Raw genomic sequence first — 20000 nt, forward strand, 5'->3', positions numbered from 1 at the left:
TAGACATGGATGAGTGGAAATGAACATGTGTGAGGCTGCAGGGATGGAGATAAGCGTGTGTGAGGTTGTGGGGATGGAGATAAGCGTGCGTGAGGTTGTGGGGATGGAGATGAGCGTGCGTGAGGTTGTGGGAATTCCTCTGCTCTGGAATGCAGAGGCGTGGTGGAGCACACTCATTTGATGAAGACTTTCTAAACAAAACCCACTGCAATTATTGTTCTCTGCAACATTATAGCGAAAAAGAGAAGCCAATGGTCATTTAAGAGAACAGAAAGAGATGAGCTCTCTGTTTCATGTCTCTCATCTTTCTCATATCTCTCTCATCTCCCACATGTCTCTTTCATCTCTCTCATGTCTCTCATCTCTCTCACATGTCTCTCTCATCTCTCATTTCTCTCTGATCTCTCCCTCATCTCTGTCATGAGATGAGAGAGACATGAGAGAGACATGAGAGAGACATGAGAGAGACAGAGAGAGGCATGAGAGAGAGATGAGAGATGAGGGAGAAATGAGAGAGACATGAGAGAGATGAGACAGACATGAGACATGAGTGAGACATGAGAGAGAGATGAGAGACATGAGAGAGAGATGAGACAGACATGAGAGAGATCACAGACATGAGATATGAGCAAGACATGAGAGAGATCACAGACATGAGATATGAGCAAGACATGAGAGAGAGATGAGAGAGACATGAGACATGAGAGAGACATGAGAGAGAAATGAGAGACATGAGACAGAGATGAGAGAGAGATGAGAGAGACATGAGAGAGAAGAGACAGACATGAGACATGAGAGACAGATGAGAGAGAGATGAGAAAGACATGGGAGAGAGATGAGAGACATGAGAGAGAGATGAGACAGACATGGGACATGAGAGAGAGATGAGACAGACATGAGACATGAGAGAGATGAAAGAGAGATGTGATAGATGGCATGTGAGAGATAAGGACAAATGACTGGAGATGGAGCCCTCGGCTTGACAAAATTAGATGCTCCAAAAAGGAAAGGAGAGCTAAGAAGGGTTAGAATTTGCAGATCATTTACACGTCCATGTGTCCTTAGACTGTTTATCTTTGTCCTTTTGCTTTCTGTGTGTGAGTGTGTGTGTGGATGGGTGGATGCGAGGCAGAGAGAGAGACAGACAGGCAGAGAGGTAAACTGCGAATACTGATATATATATATATATATATATATATATATATATATATATATATATATATATATATATAGTGTGTGTGTGTGTGTGTGTGTTTGCTCATGCTCAAAAACATTTTTATGGTCTCTAAAGTGGCCCTAATGCTGAATGACCCTGCTAGAGGTTCCTTCAGTAAATGGACACACCGTCAACGTGTAAGCAGTTACTGAAGATTACTGAAGATAAAACCAGCATTCAGCCTCCCCACTGGGATAGCTAAACATCACAGCAGTTTGACTCGCTCCAGATAACTGAAGAAGTTGCCTGTGTTTCCTGGTCTGTCTACGTGTTCCCTATATCCTGTTTTATGTGTGTGTGTGTGTGTACACTTTAAAATTCCGTATGATGAAGTTATCACAGTAGCCCCGATGGGAGTTCTGTGAAGGCCTCAAGCTTTTAATTTAATTTTTTCTTTCTCTCATTCATTCTCTCTTTACTGTGTGTGTGTGTGTGTGTGTGTGTGTGTGTGTGTGTGTGTGTGTGTGTGCGCGCTCTCATGAGCTTAAGTAGCATTTGCTTCTTGAGAAATATGTCATCAAGCTCTAAGTTACATTGTCATCTTGTTTTATGCTCTAATAAAACATACACAAACCTGAGGGGAAAATATAGAAAACTGTCTCTCAAAGCCCAAGCTAATATATTTATTCATTTGTTTGTGTATTTTATTTTTTTTAACTCCCATCCCATGGGAGCCCTTGAAATATAGACACCATTTTTTCCCCTCTGACAAGATCATTTCCCTGGGTGCGGTGGTGGTGACGAGATACAGAATCCTGGCGGTGAAATTATTTATTGATTTTGTGGTGTTGCCATGGAGGTTCTGTCTGTGTCCTCAGTGCGTCTTTTGTCGGAGTGTTTTTGAACCGGGGATAAGATTGCTCGAGTGTAATGTTTAGCCAGGCCCTATCAGCCCACATTAGCCTGAGCCAGTGGTTAGCACAGGGACCAGGGGAGGTGAAGCAAATATCCTCCGCTTTGCTTCAGTGGCTGCTCCCTCATGCGCGGCCCGCCGTGCACGCCTCCAACCTCTCTCGCCGCCCTTCTGGCTGCTTTCGGCTCCCCGCGTTGCTTTTTCCGGCTTCCTGCTCTGTCCGCCGGCCCTTTCTGATACGTCTTCAATAGCACCGTGCTCCTTAGACATTGGTCTCGCTCCTCTGTTCTTGGAAGGGCTCCTCGTCTCTCCTTCGACTGCTACTGGCTGCAAAATGAACCGACGCATGCCCTGCAGCGATCCTAACGCGGTTCTAACTAATGGAGTGGGCTGTGCCGCTGCCCAGAGACGAGCACGCCCTGAGCAGACCTCCAGCCCGTTCCACCGTGAGTCGTGGGTTTCCTCAGAGGCCAGCTTTGGCACGAAGAACGTGGTCTTCGCCACCCTCCAGCCCTGGCACTGGGGTGGCCCACAACAGGAATATGCTTCCAAGGTGCTGCTTTTCTCTTTGTCTCGCAGACCTCTGCGGTGCCTTTGTGTATGCCAGTTGGAACTGTCTGACGAAACGTGGCGTTATCCTCAAGTTCGGTTTTAAGAAACAGTTCCCACGGAACACCAAATATTCTTGTTCTCAGATAGCCTTGTGTAGTACAAACCACCGAATGTAAATATACAGACAATACGGACACAGTTATCTATCTATGCCCTCTCTGGGTCCTGGAATATACCTGCTCTGCATATTATAATGTTTTTATTGCTTCCAACACAACCTTGTAAACTTGTCAGCTAATTAACAATTCTTTCATGAGATTAGAGTGGGTGTGATAGAACAGAGACTATACGGTGTACATATGGTGTGAACTGCTCTGTGATCAAGACGGGGATCGTGATATGTTGATGCAGATTTAGAGCTCCACCTAGTGGCTCACCATGCATATCACATCTTATGTTGTCCCGTAAAAGGCCCTGTGCCTCTGATATTACATATTAAGTTATATTATGTTCCCCAGGGGCTGAGACGTTTGGAAAGATGAACTGATTATGTCTTATAGAACCATGACTGTCTCGATTACTCAAATTACAATTTCACATATTGCAGTACCCAACACCTGGTTCCACCTTGGGATTTTTTTGTATGTTCCAAATTCACATTTCTCCCTATATTTGTTCACCTCTGACAGGAAGGAAAGAAAAAGTTTGACAAAGAGACTGAGAAGTACTATTCAACCCTGGAGAAGCACCTTAACCTGTCCTCCAGGAAAAAGGAGTCATGCCTCCAAGAGGTGAGTCACAAAAGGGGTTCTAGAAATGGGAAAGCAATTTTCTGCTTGCCATAGCTGGTTAAACCCCCCAAACCAGACACATCCTGGGTGAGACGGCACATGCTGTGTGTAGATGACTAACGCAGGTGCTGGGACTCACACTCAGCGATGAGGCTTTTAACCACAACACAAGCAAGACCCACCGACAGCATCGGTCCGGCAGCAGTCGGCTTCTTTCCGTGTCTGAGGTAACGACGCTCCTTGTGTGTTCTCAGGCAGATGCACAGATTGATAAGGACAGGCAGGTCTTTTACGACGCCTCTCTGGAGTATGTGTTCAAGATCCAGGAGGTCCAGGAGAAGAAGAAATTTGAGTTTGTCGAGCCGGTAAGATGGCATCTGAGATTGCGGTGATCAAATAGTCACACACACGCATACACACATTCTTACATGTACATACTCACACATATATGCATGCACTCACACACATTCATATCCATTCAAAATAAGCCCTGAAATCACTTTCATACCAACAACAAGTACACTGTGGGTAACAGTTTATGAAGTGATCATCAGTAACGAACTCTAATATCCATTTCATATCCAGCCAGCAGAACTCGGCAGACTCTGTGCAGTGGCTGACTTCTTATTACTTATTGTACATTTTATTATTGTGCCTGTGTGTATTAATGTGCAGCATGTTTTGCCCGTAGTGTGCACAGAGCTGCTATATAAACTACCATGAGCATTAAGAAAATTCAACTGATGTGCCATTACGTTGAATAATTTAAACATTTCCCATGCAGGCCAGTAGCAGGAACCATTAGGTTCTCAGGTATTAAGACTGAATGATCCTTCAGGCCTCTGTTTGTTTACAGCTTCTGACAGGGATGTCTGTGAGCGCGGGCCGAAGGCATAAATCTCCGCGTCCCGTGAACCCGTCCTGAAATATGACATCGCTAGCCCTTACTCTCGCTAAAAAAAAACGGTCACGAATTAGACGGCTCGTCCCGGGATGTTACGTGAGCGAGGCCAGAGGTTTGGTGTGCTGTGTGAGAACGCACCAGCAGACGAGGGCGAGGCTTCCAGCCAGACTGGCACAGCACGCAGAACACTCTGTGTTACCCGCCCCAGATTAGAACAATGTTTCCTGTATAGTACGACCTCACCGACTTCATTAATGCTGAGAAAATTAATACCCTTCTGTAGCTGTCCGACAGTGCTGTTTAGTCATATGTTCATATAGTCGTTCAGAATATGCTTTGAGTAGAAGGTCTTAGTGTCACGTTTTTGTTTTTGGATCTGTTTGCATTTGCCAGAGAATATATAATTTATATGACATTTATCAACTTATGCGCAAATAAAAGTCCACTAACCCCGGGTCACACAGAAACAGTACGTTTCTGCATACCAAAGCTATGGGAACAGTTGTGCTATGTAGACATCAGACAAGCAGACATGGCACTAAGGGAGAGGGGAAAAAAAGTACAGAATAAATAGAACAGTTTAAGAGAGCCAGCGTATCAGAGCCATGCACCGGGGCATGACTAGGAATGTACGAATAGGGGGGCTAAGCCCCCCAGGAGAACTGGCAAAATGAAAAAGAACCATCCGTGAACACCTGCCCTAAATGCCGTACTGTCTAATGCAAAACATTAGCCTTTTTTTCCATCATCGTCACGGTTTCTCTGTCAATTTCATTTCAGAAATTAGTAACAGACATTCAGATTTTGTTTTCTCCTTACTTTTCTGCTGAAGTTACACATTGTTCATGAGCGTTCTCTGACAGAGACATTTTCACACATAGCACGACACAAACTGGCTGAGATTTTAGCAGAGCAGAGCAGAGCAAAAGTGCACGGCAGAGACGTCGGTAAAGATTTGTGAACAGGGTCTAAGCCCTCCAGGAGAACAGCAAAAATGTAAAAGAGCAAGCCATCCATTAAGACCTGCCCTTAATGTCGGATTGTTCAACGCAGAAGGCGTTTTTGGTTTGTTTTTTAAGTAATGTTACATTAAAATTTGGTAATCTGTCATCAGGTATTTTCATCCAAATAATGTGATATAACTTTTATGTTGAAGTTACGCAGTCTTCAGCAACATCCACTGACACAGAGATGGTCTGGCTCGCATGTAGTGCGACACAAACTGATTGAGATTTTAGCAAAGCAGTGCGGAGCGATCGGTAATGGTGTCACAGATCACCCAAACGTTAAAGCTTTCCGACTCAAATTGTGATTCAGGTTTCAGGGCTGTTGTGCTATTACTCCCTTTTCTCGGTATATTGTAAATGTGGAGACACGATGGCGCGGTTGAATAAGATAGAATAAATGAGAAGTATTGAAAACCTAAACTAATAATGCTTGCTTATTTGGGGGATGGGGACTAAAGAACATTTAAGGAGGGGCTATAGCTCTGAAACAGGCCTACTGATGTGCCTGGCCACACGTGTTGAAGATGTGAATGTGTGCTTATGTGTAGAATCTTAGGCAACATACAATTTATTATTTACAGTATATTGCAGAGAGATCTCACTAAGGTCTGGCTTCAACATAGTGAGCGGGTCCTTCAAAGCTGCATACGAATGCTGCTGGGCTCCTGTGCTTACAAGCCACTGGCCCACCATTATCTGCATCCATTATTACAGAACCAAACCACAAAAACAACCATCACCATCAAGAAACAAATTTTATTTCTTGTGAAAAAAATCTGTTTGCTCCTGTCTGGATTCAGCACAAGCTTTATGCAGGGGCCCACCTTTGCAAAAAAAAGATGAAAACTTGCAAAACATAGTATTATTTTTATATGAGGCTGTGTACTTAATTAAGTATTGTGGGAAGTGGGGTTTATATTGTAATTTCCTCGTCTGCAGCAGCTGCCTGCCTGCCCTGATCTCAGGTATGTAGAGCTGCCACCTGAGAGGTGTGGCCCCAGCATAATTACAGCATAAACAAATTCTAATAATACAACAACAACAAAAACACAGGAGAAAAAGAAATTGGGCATTTATTTCATTTTTTTGAGATTCGGACACACGCGCGCGCACACACACACACACACACACACATACCTACACACATACACCTATACACACACGCACACACACACACACACACATACCTACACACATACACCTATACACACACACACACACACACACACACACACACATACCTACACACATACACCTATACACACACACACACACACACACATACCTACACACATACACCTATACACACACACACACACACACACACACGCGCACACACACACACACACACACACACACACACACATACCTACACACATACACCTATACACACACGTGCGCACACACACACACACACACACACACATACCTACACACATACACCTATACACACACACACACACACATACCTACACACATACACCTATACACACACACACACACGCACGCACGCACACACACACACACACATGCACATATACACACTGACTGAACTCTTCTTCTTGTTATTCTGTAGCTCCTGGCTTTCCTACAGGGTCTGTTCACGTTCTATCACGAGGGGTATGAACTGGCCCATGAGTTTGAGCCCTACAAGCAGCAGCTTCAGTTCAACCTGCAGAATGTAAGAAGTCTGACTGTATGACTGCTCTGGTCTTCTCTGTGAGATGAGTGTCTGTGTGACTGCTCTGGCCTTCTCTGTGATACGTGTCCGTGTGACTGCTCTGGCCTTCTCTGTGAGACGTGTGTCTGTGTGACTGCTCTGGCCTTCTCTGTGAGATGAGTGTCCGTGTGACTGCTCTGGCCTTCTCTGTGAGACGTGTCTAAGCAGGAGTGCTCTGGCCTTCTCTGTGAGAAATCTGTCCGGGGTTCTGGCCTTTTGTGTCCTAATGAGCCTAGTTTGTTTCCACACTTGCGAGAAAATAGCATCTATTAGGACTTCTGAATCTGACCAACAGGCCATAAACCCAGGTTTCTTCAAATAATTTTGTAGCATTATTCACTTATTAGCATATTTTAAATGTCAACTCGTGCATGTGCAGCACAGCCCAAATATTTTGTCATTATTTAATTGTGTTTTTCCATACATGACCTTGTTCAGTGACCTTCTGTTAGGAGCCACACCATACACACGTGCTGTGTATGAAGCAGAGCCATAGCAGAAGGCAAGCGGACTAGCTCGTAGGAGTGACGAGACAAAGAAAGCTCTGTATAAACCATCTGCAGCTGCCCAATGCCACTTTCACTAAGAGTGTCTGAATTTGGATTAACCAAGTTGGAGATTTGAGATGCAAATTCCTTCTCCTTCTCTGCCCCAGAGGTTTAGATCAGCCCCTGAACTTCAGATCGGCCCCTGAACTGTAGATTGACCCCTGTGCTGTTGATCATACCTGTGCTGTTTATCGGTCCCTGTCCTGTTGAGCATACCTGAGCTGTAGATCAACCCCTGGGCTGTAGATCAATCCCTGTGCCGTAGATCAACCCCTTTGCTGTAGCTCAACCCTTGTCCTGTAGATTGGCCCCTGTGAAGTAGATCAACCTCTGTGCAAAAGATCAACCCCTGTGCAATAGATCAACCCCTGTGATGTTGATCAACCCCTGTTATGTATAACAACCGCCGTGCTGTAGATCAATCCCTGTGCTGTAGATCAATCCCTGTGCTGTAGATCTCACCCCTGTTCTGTAGATCGGCCCCTGTGAAGTAGCTCAACCGGTGTGCTGTAGATCAACCCCTGTGACATTGATCAACCCCTGTGCTGTAGATCAAACCCTGCGCTATAGATAAAACCCTGTGCTGTAGATCAGCCCGTGCTGTAGATCAAATCCTGTGCTGTAGAACAACCCCTGTTCTATAGTTCGACCCCTGTGTGTATCAACCCCTGTGCTGTAGTTTAACCCCTGTCCTGTAGATCCGCCCTTGTACTCTAAGTGATGTTTCCTGCCTTCCTGTTATCTGTTCTCCTCCTGCATGTCATATTAAACAACATCCCACTCTGAACAGACCCTGTTGACATGACAGCTTTCTGTTGTGCTGCTAAGATCCAGAACTGTGTGTTTACACGTACGCGGGTGTGTGTATGTGCGTGGGTACACATGTGTGCACGTTTGTGTGATGAAGACGAGGAACAACTTTCTGAGCACCAAGCAGGAAGTGGAGAAGCTGATGAAGAGGGTGAGGTCAGCGGACCAGGACCAGAAGCCCCCAGGACGGTGGACCATGGAGGGATACCTCTACGTTCAGGAGAAACGTGAGTCTGTCCATTTCCTCCATATCTCCCTCTCTCTCTTTCTCTCTCCCTCCTTCCCTCTCGGTCTCAGTACCAGAGAACTGGAAGCTGTGATTCGTCCGAGCACCAGAGTTTGGTCACTGTCAGCTTTACAAATGCAACATCAAACCGCGGATTCTCGGACCGCTGCAGAGAGCTATGTGCTGGCTGCGTGGCCTGTGTGCACTCCACTCACCTTTGATGTGTCTTCGCTTTCATCTGTCCTCCTCACTCCGACCCTTTTAAGTCCTTTTGCTTTCATGTGCCCTCAGTTCAGCGGAGGAATAAGAGTTTCATCTGAATGCCAAACATTGATTTATCTGACCTGTTTATGAATGCAGTTTTGAACGTGTTTCTAGGTAGACTGGGTGCAGATCAACATTGCCCCCTGGTGGAAGACTGTGCAGATATCTTTATATGGAGGAAATGTTCTGCCTTTTTCAAAACTGAGCTACATGAGACACTACTTTGGGGACCTGAACAACAGAAAACTATTAGAAACTGTGGAGCAATAGGAAGTGACCAGTAATGTCTGATTTGCGATCTTCCAGGACCTCTGGGGTGCACCTGGATACGACATTACTGCACGTATGAGAAGGGGACTAAGACCTTCACCATGACCAACACAGAGGCCAAGCCCACAGCCAAACAGGTGCAGTGTGGCTGTAGGCTTACATGAATCAAGCATGAGTTTGAAACTCTTTCTCTGACTCTTTCTGTGTACCTTCCATCACCTTTCAAACTATACATATTCATTAGAACATTTTTATATCTCTTCATACCTAACAGAGGTATTCTCTGTATTTGTATTATTCTCAGTTGCGTCATATACTTTTTTAGTTATATACTTGTTTATTATATTTTTTGTTTTTATTTATAGCTGTTAATAGTCCAGTGAGCTGTTTATTTTTTCCTAGTATTTTACATGTGGCCATTTAAGGGCAAATTCCTCATATTGTCACATACCTGCTGAAATAAAGCATTCTACTTCTGAACCTGGTTCTGAACCTGGTTCTGAATCTGGTCGTCTGCTCCTCACTCGGTTTCCGTGCCTCTCTCTGGCAGAATGGCGTGGTGCTGAACCCCTCTGAGATGTTCAAGTTGAAGTCCTGCATACGGAGGAAGACGGATTCCATCGACAGGCGCTTCTGCTTCGACGTGGAGGTGGTGGAGAGGTGACTGCTCACTCCTCCTCTCTCCTCATCCTCTCCTTGGCCTGACATGCGGCGTTCCCGTGTCCTGCCTGCTTACGCGTAGCAAATCTTTGCTCGTGACTTAAAACCTTAAACTTGTTTTTGTTCTTACTATATCGGGAGGCAACTGTGTATTGTACCAGTGTAAAAAAGAAAAACTCAGTGCAAACGCTCAGTGTCCACAGCTTAGTAAAGTGGCCACATACTGCACATTAACATGGCATCCAAATGGGTATCTGGGTAAGGAGCTGTGTGCGTTTGCCCACCTAGTGTGAGGCTGCGCTCATGTGTCTGATGAACTGTCTTCCATTTGCATTCTGTCCTTTCTTTGTGTCTGTGTAGATGTAGAAATACCGTCTGTCGTGGAACTCTTTTCAGACCACTGCAGTTTTTCTGTAAAGCCCGGTACGTGACCGTCTGCTGCGGGTGCATGTCACGGCGCATGTGCAGTGCTTTTAAATTCAGTTCACCTCCTCCCGTTCTTATTGATCACCTCTTCTGCTGATCCTGCTGCCATTTTTAATTCCACTGACCCCACAAAATCACGTGATCAGCGGGGGAGGGTGAGGATAGCACTCTTTTTGTTTTTTTAGAAGGGATGTGATCTCCGCTCACCTGCAAGTGATGACACGATGGCACGAATTAGGCTGAACTGAAATCGGAGCTTTTGTTTTTTTGTTTTTTTTCCCTCCATCACCTCGTGTCTATTTGAGAGATTGCATTGGCTCACTCGACACGAGGGAACAAAATAGCACGGCTTCCTAATTCAGCACCTGTTTTGGACAGGCACTGAGAGCCCAGTAAAACACAGCGGTTATGGCTCACCCAGTGGAGCACTGAATCAGCTCTTCATATTAAAGAGGTAGCTCAAGAAACATAAAGTGTTGTATGTTATAGCGAGATGGGGACTGAGCGTCGGGGGAATGTTTGACAACCAGTGCGGATTTTTCCACGTGTGGAATACAGACAGCTCTAGATTACATCAGAGTTCTTCATTTCCAATCTTGGAAGGTCCTAGCAGGACACGGTTTATTGTCCCCGTCTTCAAGCACTTCAGGCTCAGCTAACGAACATAGTCAAGTGGAATCTGGTGTGTGTGTGTGTGTGTGTGTCTCTGGGATTGGGTGGGATCATTGAGCGCACCGCCCACCAGGCGAGTAGGAAGAACGCCCCCTTGCGCGCTCCACTTCGCACCCCACACACATACCCTGAACCCCACCGCAAGGTGCTTAGTCCTTAGGCCTCGCTCAACCCCGTGCAGCTTCTGCCTTCCCCGTGCACCTGGGAGGGGCTTTGAGGCCACGCTCCACCCACACCCCCCTGAACAATTGCAGGCAACAGCGGTTGTGAGCTAGCGGTAACCATGCACCATGCCAGGGTCATTGCCACCACTGGAACTAATGTGTGCGTTTTGGTGAGATGCGTGTACAATTCGCTTGCACAACTGTGCTGCACAATTATTTGCATTTGTACTTGAATTAAATGTGACTTTGTTTTATCTGTAATGTTGGGTGCTACCTGTCAAATATATTTGTGTAGATTGTAGTTTTTCAGCAATGTGGGTGGCAGTGTTCAGAGCAGGTCTTGCACTCAGAGGATTGAGGAAAGCTTAAGAACCCAGATCTGCCCGGTCAGATGGTACCTGGTGTGGAAACCATGGCGACCCTGGGGTAGTGTCCACAGGCAGTGTTTCTGTGGGTCTTTTATAGCTGCAGTGTGCAGTCCCTTAAGCATGCTTGTGTGTGTGTGTGTGTGTGTGTGTGTGTGTGTGTGTGTGTGTGTGTGTTGGTGTGTGTGTCTGTGTGTCTGTGCATCTGTGTGTGTATGTGCGTGCACATGTGTTTGGGTGTATGTATATTTGTGCATGTGTGTGAGTGGGGGTGTGTGTGTTTTTGTGCATCTCTGTGTATGTGTACGTCTCTGTGCATGTGTCTGTGTGTGTGTGTGTGTGTGTGTGTGTGTGTGTGTGTGTGTGTGTGTGTGTGTGTGTGTGTGTGTGTGAGATGTTCGGTCCACAGGCATGGGATCATCACCTTGCAAGCACTTTCCGAGTCCAACAGGAGACTCTGGCTGGAGGCCATGGACGGCAAGGAGCCGGTGAGTCCCTGCAGAGATGTATCACACATCTTTACCCACTACTGCCCTCTACTCGTTGAAGAGCCACCTTGTTGAAGAGTTAGAATCAAAATAAGATTAAATAAATTAAGTAAATGTAAATACGATTTGACCTGAAAAATGTCCTAATGTCATACTTTCCTCTACTAGATCTACAATCTGCCAGCCATCCTAAGCAAGAAAGAGGAGAGTGAGTCTTGTTTTTATTTATTTTATTTATTTTTGCTCATTAATTGTATTTGTAATGTTTTGCCGTGAAGGATTAATATTTAACTTTACATCCTTGGAAACCTTATCTGTGAGAACTAGCCGTTGTGTCAGGGGGAGGTCAGCAGAAAGCCCTGATCTGGCCTACCCTCCCGAGGACTTCTCGTTCAGACTAGTCTGCTTTTTCTCATCTGTCTCGGAGCTGTGTTGTCCACCGGTCAAGTGCGGGCTTGCTGGGTGCTTGCCACTCTGACCCTGAGAGGAGCCTCGAGCGCTCACGTGCACTTTGCTCCCCACTTCTCTCTCCACAGCGCATCTGAACGAGGCCGGCTTTAACTTCGTGAGGAGGTGTATCAGCATGGTGGAGGCGAGGGGTGAGTGGAGGAGCACACTTCCCTGCTGGAGGCCTTTAGCTGCGTTTGGGAGGGCCGGTGTCGTCTTCCAAACTCTGCCCCATACTCAGGCCACATTACCTCAAATTACCTCAGGCCACATTTTCGTAGTCCTTAACGGGAATGTTCACGTGGTTTGTGTAAGAATCTTTTTTGATGAGAATATGTGTGACTGCACTTCATCTCTCTCTTTTTCTTTTCACACACACACACACACACACACACACACACACACCTAATTAGGAATCAACACTATGGGCTTATATCGTATAGGAGGAGTCAACTCCAAGGTGCAGAAGCTCCTGACTACAGTCTTCTGTAAGTGTCTCCACCTCAGAGATCCTCAGCAAATTACTGCATTTCCATGTCAACGGGTAGATAACGGTGGAAACACCTAACTAGGGTTAACATATTAACATTGTAGTTAAACCATATAGAGAAGCCTAAATGTGTACATTGTATAATCTCTGTTTAAATCAAATAATCTTCTCTGAAACCCAACTCTAGATCTATATTATACAATATTATTATTTATTAATTTAGTCCTGTCTGTGCTGGTTAGCCAAAAGGGACTTTAATAATAATCTGTATTAGACAGTCGTCTGGTCTATTAATATCAAAGGTCCATCTCACAGCATCCAAAGCCCCATCTGACATGGAATTAGACCCTGAAATCTGGGACAATAAGACCATCACCAGTGGCCTAAAGAATTATCTCAGGTAAGCCTGCTCCAGTCCTCTTTATTCTGACTATTAATTGGCCATTATCCCCTATAATAGGGCTGTGCAAGGCAGTGAGTGTGTGAGGAGTGCATTCTGGTTAATAACTTACACTAAGTGACGGTTGGTCCATATTGGTGAGTCGTGAGGGGTGAAGAAGGTTGGAATCACAAGTTGTAATTCCTCACCCTGTCCACTAGGTGCCTCTCTGATCCTCTAATGACATACAAGCTTCATGAAGATTTCATCATGGCTGTCAGTAAGTCAACTCAGAGAAAGGACAGTTGTCTTGATCTGTCTGTCTGTCTGCCTTCATATCTCAGCAATGTCATAAAGTCGTTTGACACTCAGAATTACTTTGGATCAGTCTTACATGTTCTGTACATTGAAAGGCACCAAGTGGAAATTTCTGATAAAATAGGGTGTCTCTGCTCAGGTACTCTACTGTAACTACGGTAACAGTTCAATCTGTTTGAGATTAAACTGTAGCATCTGGGTGTGGTGTTTTGTCACAGAGTCTGATGACCAGAATTACAGAGTGTGTGCCGTGCACACTCTGGTCCACAAGCTGCCCGACCGAAATAAGGAGATGTTGGAAATCCTAATAAAGCACCTGCTTATGTGAGTTTGCCCTCACTATTAAACATTATGTGTTCATTTAGTCTGTGTTGATATATTCAAATATACTGTTTACCAATCAGTCGAGTTAATTTTTTCCTGTGGATTGTATTGCTGTATTCTGCTAGTTTCAATAGTGTGTGTGTGTGTGTGTGTGTGTGTGTGTGTGTGTGTGTGTGTGTGTGTGTGTGTGTGTGTGTGTGTGTGTGTGCGTGTGTGTGCGCTCCTGTGCGTATGCTCATGTGCATGTCTGGTCCTCTGTAGGGTGTCCGCGCACAGTAAAAGTAACATGATGACCGTGTCCAACCTGGGTGTGATCTTCGGTCCGACGCTCATGCGCTCCCAGGAGGAGACCGTGGCCGCCATGATGAACATCAAGTTCCAGAACGTGGTGGTGGAAATCCTGATCGAGAATTTCGAAAAGGCGGGTTTACCCCACTCACACGCATACGCAGCTCCTCCCACTCTTTAAAGACAAGTGCCAGGCCTCCCACTCACCGCATTCTGAGTCCATTCCTTAGCGCTGTAAAGAAACTGAACGCCTGTGACAATGCATTGTGCCTTGCTAAAAACTGAAAAGACACAGCCCAGTTAGGAGTTTTCCGTGTGACAGTGGCGATATGTGGTAAGGCCATGTGTTTTCGTTTTCACACCCTGTTTGTGTGGCTGCCTCCCGCAGATCTTCCACCAGCTTCCGGACCCCAACGTGCCCCTGCCGGAGCCTCAGTCCCGCGCAGAGTCCCGCCGGAGCAGGGCCGTCTGCCTCTCCACAGGACCTCGCAAGCAGAAGAGCCCCTACACGCCCACGCTGTGCCTGCCCGACACAGACAGTGAGTCTGGCCCTCCGCTCGCTCCAGTTATCATGCGTTGTAATTCTATTTAGATGTACTCAGTACATTCGGATAATACAGCAGTGGCATTTTTGAAGGATTTTCATATTAGAATTGACTGTCTCTACCGTCGCTTAAAAAAATAAAGCAGTAATCGTGCGTGTTTTCATTTTAATGTGTTATTTAGATTTGCACTTATGAACATTGATATGCCGTGTCAGGCAGGACTTGATGCAAGTGCATAACTGCAATTATTTTATTTAAATGACGCGTAAAAACACAATCCTCAGACATAATGAAAACAAAAGAACGGAACAGGACACAAAGCAAATGGAGACCCATGGGGGGAAACTAAACACACAAGCAGAGCGTAACTGTAGACTAACATACAGGCGAAATAGCAAACATAGAAAAAACAACGGGTAAGTCAGAAGAATCACGAGACACGAGAGAACTCACACAAGCGCAACAGGAGAATATTTAAAGACCAACAAGGAGGTTTAGGAATAAAGGAGTATAAACACACTAACAAGGCCTAACGAGACACAGGTGTGAAAAAACAAGGGCAGTAAAAACAAAGCAAGGGGCTAAACCAGGAACAGATGGCAGGTTGCTAAGGGAACCGCAACACCAGAGCAGGGGAACCACAACAAACATTAGGAAAGTGGTATCTCCAGAAATCTTGGCTTATTACCTCTGACTGCAGGCAGGCCTGTACTCTGCTGTATTGCGCTGTGCTTTGTGTTTCCTTTCACTTGCTTGCATTCCCGCAGGTGACACGTTTAGCAGCAGCCCAAGCAGCACCCCAATGGGCAGCAGGGAGTCATTGTCCTCACACTCCTCCGAGCAGAACACCTTCTCCAAGACGCACTGCCGTCCGCAGCCCAAGGAGGGCCTTCCTGCCCCACCTTCCAACGGGCCCCAGGGCCTGGCCCGGTCCGGAGTGACCGACAGCTCCCCGGAGGACCGCCAGAGGGACAGCTCTGCTCCGACCGGTCCGAGGTCCTCTTTGGCCCCAAAGAAAGCGCCACACTGCTCGGCAGGCGTGGCGAGAGCAGCCCAGCCTGCCGCTCCGCCCCTCAGGCCATTGCACAGCTCGGAAGGTAAACGGCAAACTCAGACCAGACCGGCTGAATTTCCCCTGCTCCTCTTTGTTTCCGATAAACACAAACCTCTTTCCTTGTCATGGAAAACACCATAACTCATATTTGTTTTGTCTTTCCCGCGTGGCATGGGATGTGATTGGATCACGGCCCCGTTGGCCGCCCCTGTGACTCACTGCTGTAGTATCTTGGCTTCTTGCCCTCAGCTCGCCGGGGCTGTGCCGGCTCCCTGCCAAGCCTGCTTCTGCTCACCGATCAGCAGGACGGCTCCCGGGCGCCCGCTCGCTCTGACCTGCCCCCCAAGCTGCCCCTGCGGCTGCGGCCCGACACCTGCCTGGGCGGATACCAGAGACCTGGCTCAGTGTGAGTACCCCGGCCTGGCTGAATCCACGCCTACCCGACGCCCCCCTCCTCCACTGTTCAGATTAATCCGCCCAATCACGTGCTGGAAACTCGGCAGGGAAACGCTCTCTTTGTCGTAAATATGCAGTCAGCCCCGTCTGAAAATGGATTTGCGCTCCCCGACAATACACCGCTGTGATAAATCAAGAGTGCTGGTGAGATCCACCCGTCCAAGCTTCAAACTTGTCCAAGCTTTAAACTCTGAGTGCAGTCATTACCATTACCACTCATTACCATAATTTTAATCTTTTCTACTTATTACCTACTATTTACGTGTATAAATAAGATGAACATTTTGCTTAACATTTCTTAAGCAGCATGCATGCAGTGATAAGAAAATGATGTGCACCATGGAATAAAGCAGAACGAGGGAGAAAGAGCCAGAATGAGTGAGAGAGTTGCATCAATTCTTTTTTTTCCCCTATTGTGTAAGCGAACTTAATCACATTCTATTCACACACGGGGTTGACGTGACCCAGCATCCCCGGGTCAGTTCCCGCGGTCTTTCGGGATGGATATGTTGTCACACTTGTCTCGCGGGTGGTGGAGGAAGGGATGACCTGGCTTCTCCCTGTACCTCTGTCCTGCTTGTTACTGGCACACATGGCCCTACAAGAAAGCCACTGGCCACTCACTGTTTGGTCTCTAATTGAGCTCCGCCCTCTTTGGCCATGATTGGTTCATGAACAGAAAGGAAGTGTTCCCACAATGATTTTCTAGTGGCTTTCTCTAGATGCTGAACAGATGACCCAAAATGTTAGCGAAAGTACATTTATTTCAAGCACAGAGCTGTAAGCGGTTTGTGATGATAACAGTTCTACTTTAGCTACTGGCGAGACTAAGAGGAGAACAGTTAGACCACCCCAGTAAATAATGGCATGTGGATGTTTGACGTCACCACTGACTGGTTTGTGTATTTTCTGCATCTTTTAGGGTGGCAGCCAGAGCATTGCTGTTTGAAAACCCCTCAGCTGCTCCACAGACCACTCCAGTGGGACGGTATGGTATATTTAAATATTAGTCTAAAATTAAAACAGAGAGAAGTCAGTTATATATTAAATTATGCTTAGCATTGCACAGATCTTGTGCTGATATTTTGTATAAAGCAGGTGGACTAAGTTTACTGTTACCTGAGTGTGTTTTGTAATGAACAGGAGGGTGTAGATTCTGTCTGCTTAAAAAACACTTCTTTTGTCCCTGCAGGGATGCCAAGGCAATATACTCATGCAAGGCAGAGCACAGCAATGAGCTGAGCTTCCCCCAGGGGGCGCACTTTTCAAACGGTGAGCCAGCAGGCCCAGCACACAGAGCCACTTGCTCCTAGCCGCTATCAGTCTAGAACATTTACTGCTGATGTAGCACACGTTAAACCCTTCACAAATCCTTCCGTAAACGTAAAACTATCCTCAGCAATCACATTTTTAGGGCTTGTCCACGTTTGGGCAGAAGAACCGCATGCTTCTGTGCTGCTGTAATCACATATCATTCCACAGGAAATTCACAGAATGGAGAAAATCGCACCATGTTAACTGTTCTGCAAATGTCAGACAGTCCACGAAAGTGTTTCATGCAAACAGGCGGCAACCAGTGTATACCCGTGAAATCGCTACGCTGTCGGCTGTTATTCTGTCCTGCTCCGCTGCCTCGGGATTTTATAGTGGCTTGTGTTTTCCACTCCAAAATAGCTTGGCTGGTCACCAAGGAGTTTGTGCAGGTCGCCATAACCTAGCTGTGATGAGTTTTATCACATCTCCAGCTCCCCTGGGATGACGAACCCAAACTCAGGCAGCCTCTGATTCTCCTGGAGACTCAGGCCCCTCCAGATCACGTTTAATGAGCCGTGCTCAACCTGAGTGGCTTTGTTCTCTTTTGTAATTATAAGATCAAGGATGTTTGTGCAGCACTGAGGGTCTGTGGCGGTTTAGGACCAGTTCTGGCAGAGATGTGTGTGGTTGATGCTGGAATTTAGTGAGTGCTCTTGGAGAAAGTCTGTTGTGTTGCATCTTCCCTTGTGAAAGGTTTATGTGGTTAATGCAGCCTCCTGTCCCTGAATGCTTTGATGCTAATGGAGTGTGTTTACATGTGTCTGCTTGTGCTCTTTGGGTTTGTTCAAAATGGTAACATCACCCATGAGGCACAGAGCAAAACCAAGATGACTCAGAGACGAACAAATCCCGCAGATGTGGATTCAGGATTGCCACCAAAGCAACATTTTTGGCACATTCAAGTAGAAAAGGCAGACTAGGCCTTGGTTACAATGGGCTGTGGTTAACAAGAACCAGAGTTAGCATGGGTCCGTGGTTACCATGGGCTGTGGTTAGTGAAAGCCACCGGTAGTCTGCTGTGGTTAGTGTGGGCCGTGGTTAGCGAGGGCCGCCGTGGTTAGCGAGGGCCGTGGGTAGCCTGCTGTGGTTAGTGTGGGCCGTGGTTAGCGAGGGCCGTGGGTAGTCTGCTGTGGTTAGTGTGTGCCGTGGTTAGCGAGGGCCGTGGGTAGTCTGCTGTGGTTAGCGTGTGCCGTGGTTAGCGAGGGCCGTGGGTAGTCTGCTGTGGTTAGTGTGTGCCGTGGTTAGCGAGGGCCGTGGGTAGTCTGCTGTGGTTAGTGTGTGCCGTGGTTAGCGAGGGCCGTGGGTAGTCTGCTGTGGTTAGTGTGTGCCGTGGTTAGCGAGGAATGTGGGTAGTGTCGTATTTGTTAATGCAGGAAAGAAGAGACCGGAAACAGTGCGTTACCTTGTAGCCTTTTATTAATGCAGAGCTCTGGAGATGTCACTTCACAGCACAGTGCGAGTGAGATCTGAAGCATAACTTCGCGACACACAGACTTATAGTTTTCTTGCCTTGTGCCACTTCTGCTTAGTACTTTTCCATTTCAGCCCTCGCCTCTGTCTAACTGTCACGCACACGTCTTCTTGCACAATTGCACATATGCACATCCAAGGCATTCCCTGTTATTCAGTAATTATGTCTGCACATACAGCAATTATTTTATTAATTCAAGCATCCTAGTCCATCTTGCGCATTATTCTCTATTTATATAAGCTTAGCATTCACTTAGTTTATGCAATCCCACAGTAGTCTGCTGTGATTAGTGGTTAGCGAGGGCCGTGGGTAGTCTGCTGTGGTTAGTAGAGACCATGGGTAGTCTGCTGTGGTTAGTAGAGACCGTGGGTAGTCTGCTGTGGTTAGTAAAGACCGTGGGTAGTCTGTTGTGGTTAGTAAAGACCGTGGGTAGCCTGCTGTGGTTAGTAAAGACCGTGGGTAGTCTGTTGTGGTTAGTAGAGACCGTGGGTAGTCTGCTGTGGTTAGTAAAGACCGTGGGTAGTCTGCTGTGGTTAGTAGAGACCGTGGGTAGTCTGCTGTGGTTAGTAGAGACCGTGGGTAGTCTGCTGTGGTTAGTAGAGACCGTGGGTAGTCTGCTGTGGTTAGTAAAGACCGTGGGTAGTCTGCTGTGGTTAGTAGAGACCGTGGGTAGTCTGCTGTGGTTAGTAGAGACCGTGGGTAGTCTGCTGTGGTTAGTAGAGACCGTGGGTAGTCTGCTGTGGTTAGTAGAGACCGTGGGTAGTCTGCTGTGGTTAGTAGAGACCGTGGGTAGTCTGCTGTGGTTAGTAGAGACCGTGGGTAGCCTGCTGTGGTTAGTAGAGACCGTGGGTAGTCTGCTGTGGTTAGTAGAGACCGTGGGTAGCCTGCTGTGGTTAGTAGAGACCGTGGGTAGTCTGCTGTGGTTAGTAGAGACCGTGGGTAGTCTGCTGTGGTTAGTAGAGACCGTGGGTAGTCTGC

The 20000-nt window shown here is 46.7% G+C and overlaps 1 protein-coding gene across 3 annotated transcripts in view; it reads left to right on the forward strand.

Annotated features, from left to right (window-relative positions):
* arhgap42b (Rho GTPase activating protein 42b) overlaps positions 1-20000 on the forward strand; it is a 59919-nt gene that overhangs the window by 37491 nt on the left and 2428 nt on the right. The window contains exons 1-21 of one of the 3 annotated variants that reach the window (XM_081716023.1): positions 1979-2622; positions 3311-3412; positions 3667-3777; positions 6900-7004; positions 8499-8628; positions 9198-9298; positions 9712-9821; positions 10182-10244; positions 11858-11936; positions 12105-12144; positions 12473-12535; positions 12797-12871; positions 13189-13273; positions 13474-13532; positions 13789-13894; positions 14156-14315; positions 14571-14721; positions 15495-15824; positions 16031-16187; positions 17160-17225; positions 17430-17509. In XM_081716023.1, coding sequence (XP_081572149.1) covers positions 2404-2622; positions 3311-3412; positions 3667-3777; positions 6900-7004; positions 8499-8628; positions 9198-9298; positions 9712-9821; positions 10182-10244; positions 11858-11936; positions 12105-12144; positions 12473-12535; positions 12797-12871; positions 13189-13273; positions 13474-13532; positions 13789-13894; positions 14156-14315; positions 14571-14721; positions 15495-15824; positions 16031-16187; positions 17160-17225; positions 17430-17509 — 2392 coding nt within the window. In that variant the 5' untranslated portion in view covers positions 1979-2403. Of the gene's footprint in view, positions 1-1978; positions 2623-3310; positions 3413-3666; positions 3778-6899; positions 7005-8498; positions 8629-9197; positions 9299-9711; positions 9822-10181; positions 10245-11857; positions 11937-12104; positions 12145-12472; positions 12536-12796; positions 12872-13188; positions 13274-13473; positions 13533-13788; positions 13895-14155; positions 14316-14570; positions 14722-15494; positions 15825-16030; positions 16188-17159; positions 17226-17429; positions 17510-20000 lie in introns of those variants that run through there. The other 2 variants (XM_027010111.3, XM_027010112.3) reach the window with 2 other exon arrangements.

Source organism: Electrophorus electricus, chromosome 6, assembly GCF_041902795.1.
Source record: "Electrophorus electricus isolate QZ-2024a chromosome 6, ASM4190279v1, whole genome shotgun sequence".
Lineage (NCBI taxonomy): Eukaryota > Metazoa > Chordata > Actinopteri > Gymnotiformes > Gymnotidae > Electrophorus > Electrophorus electricus.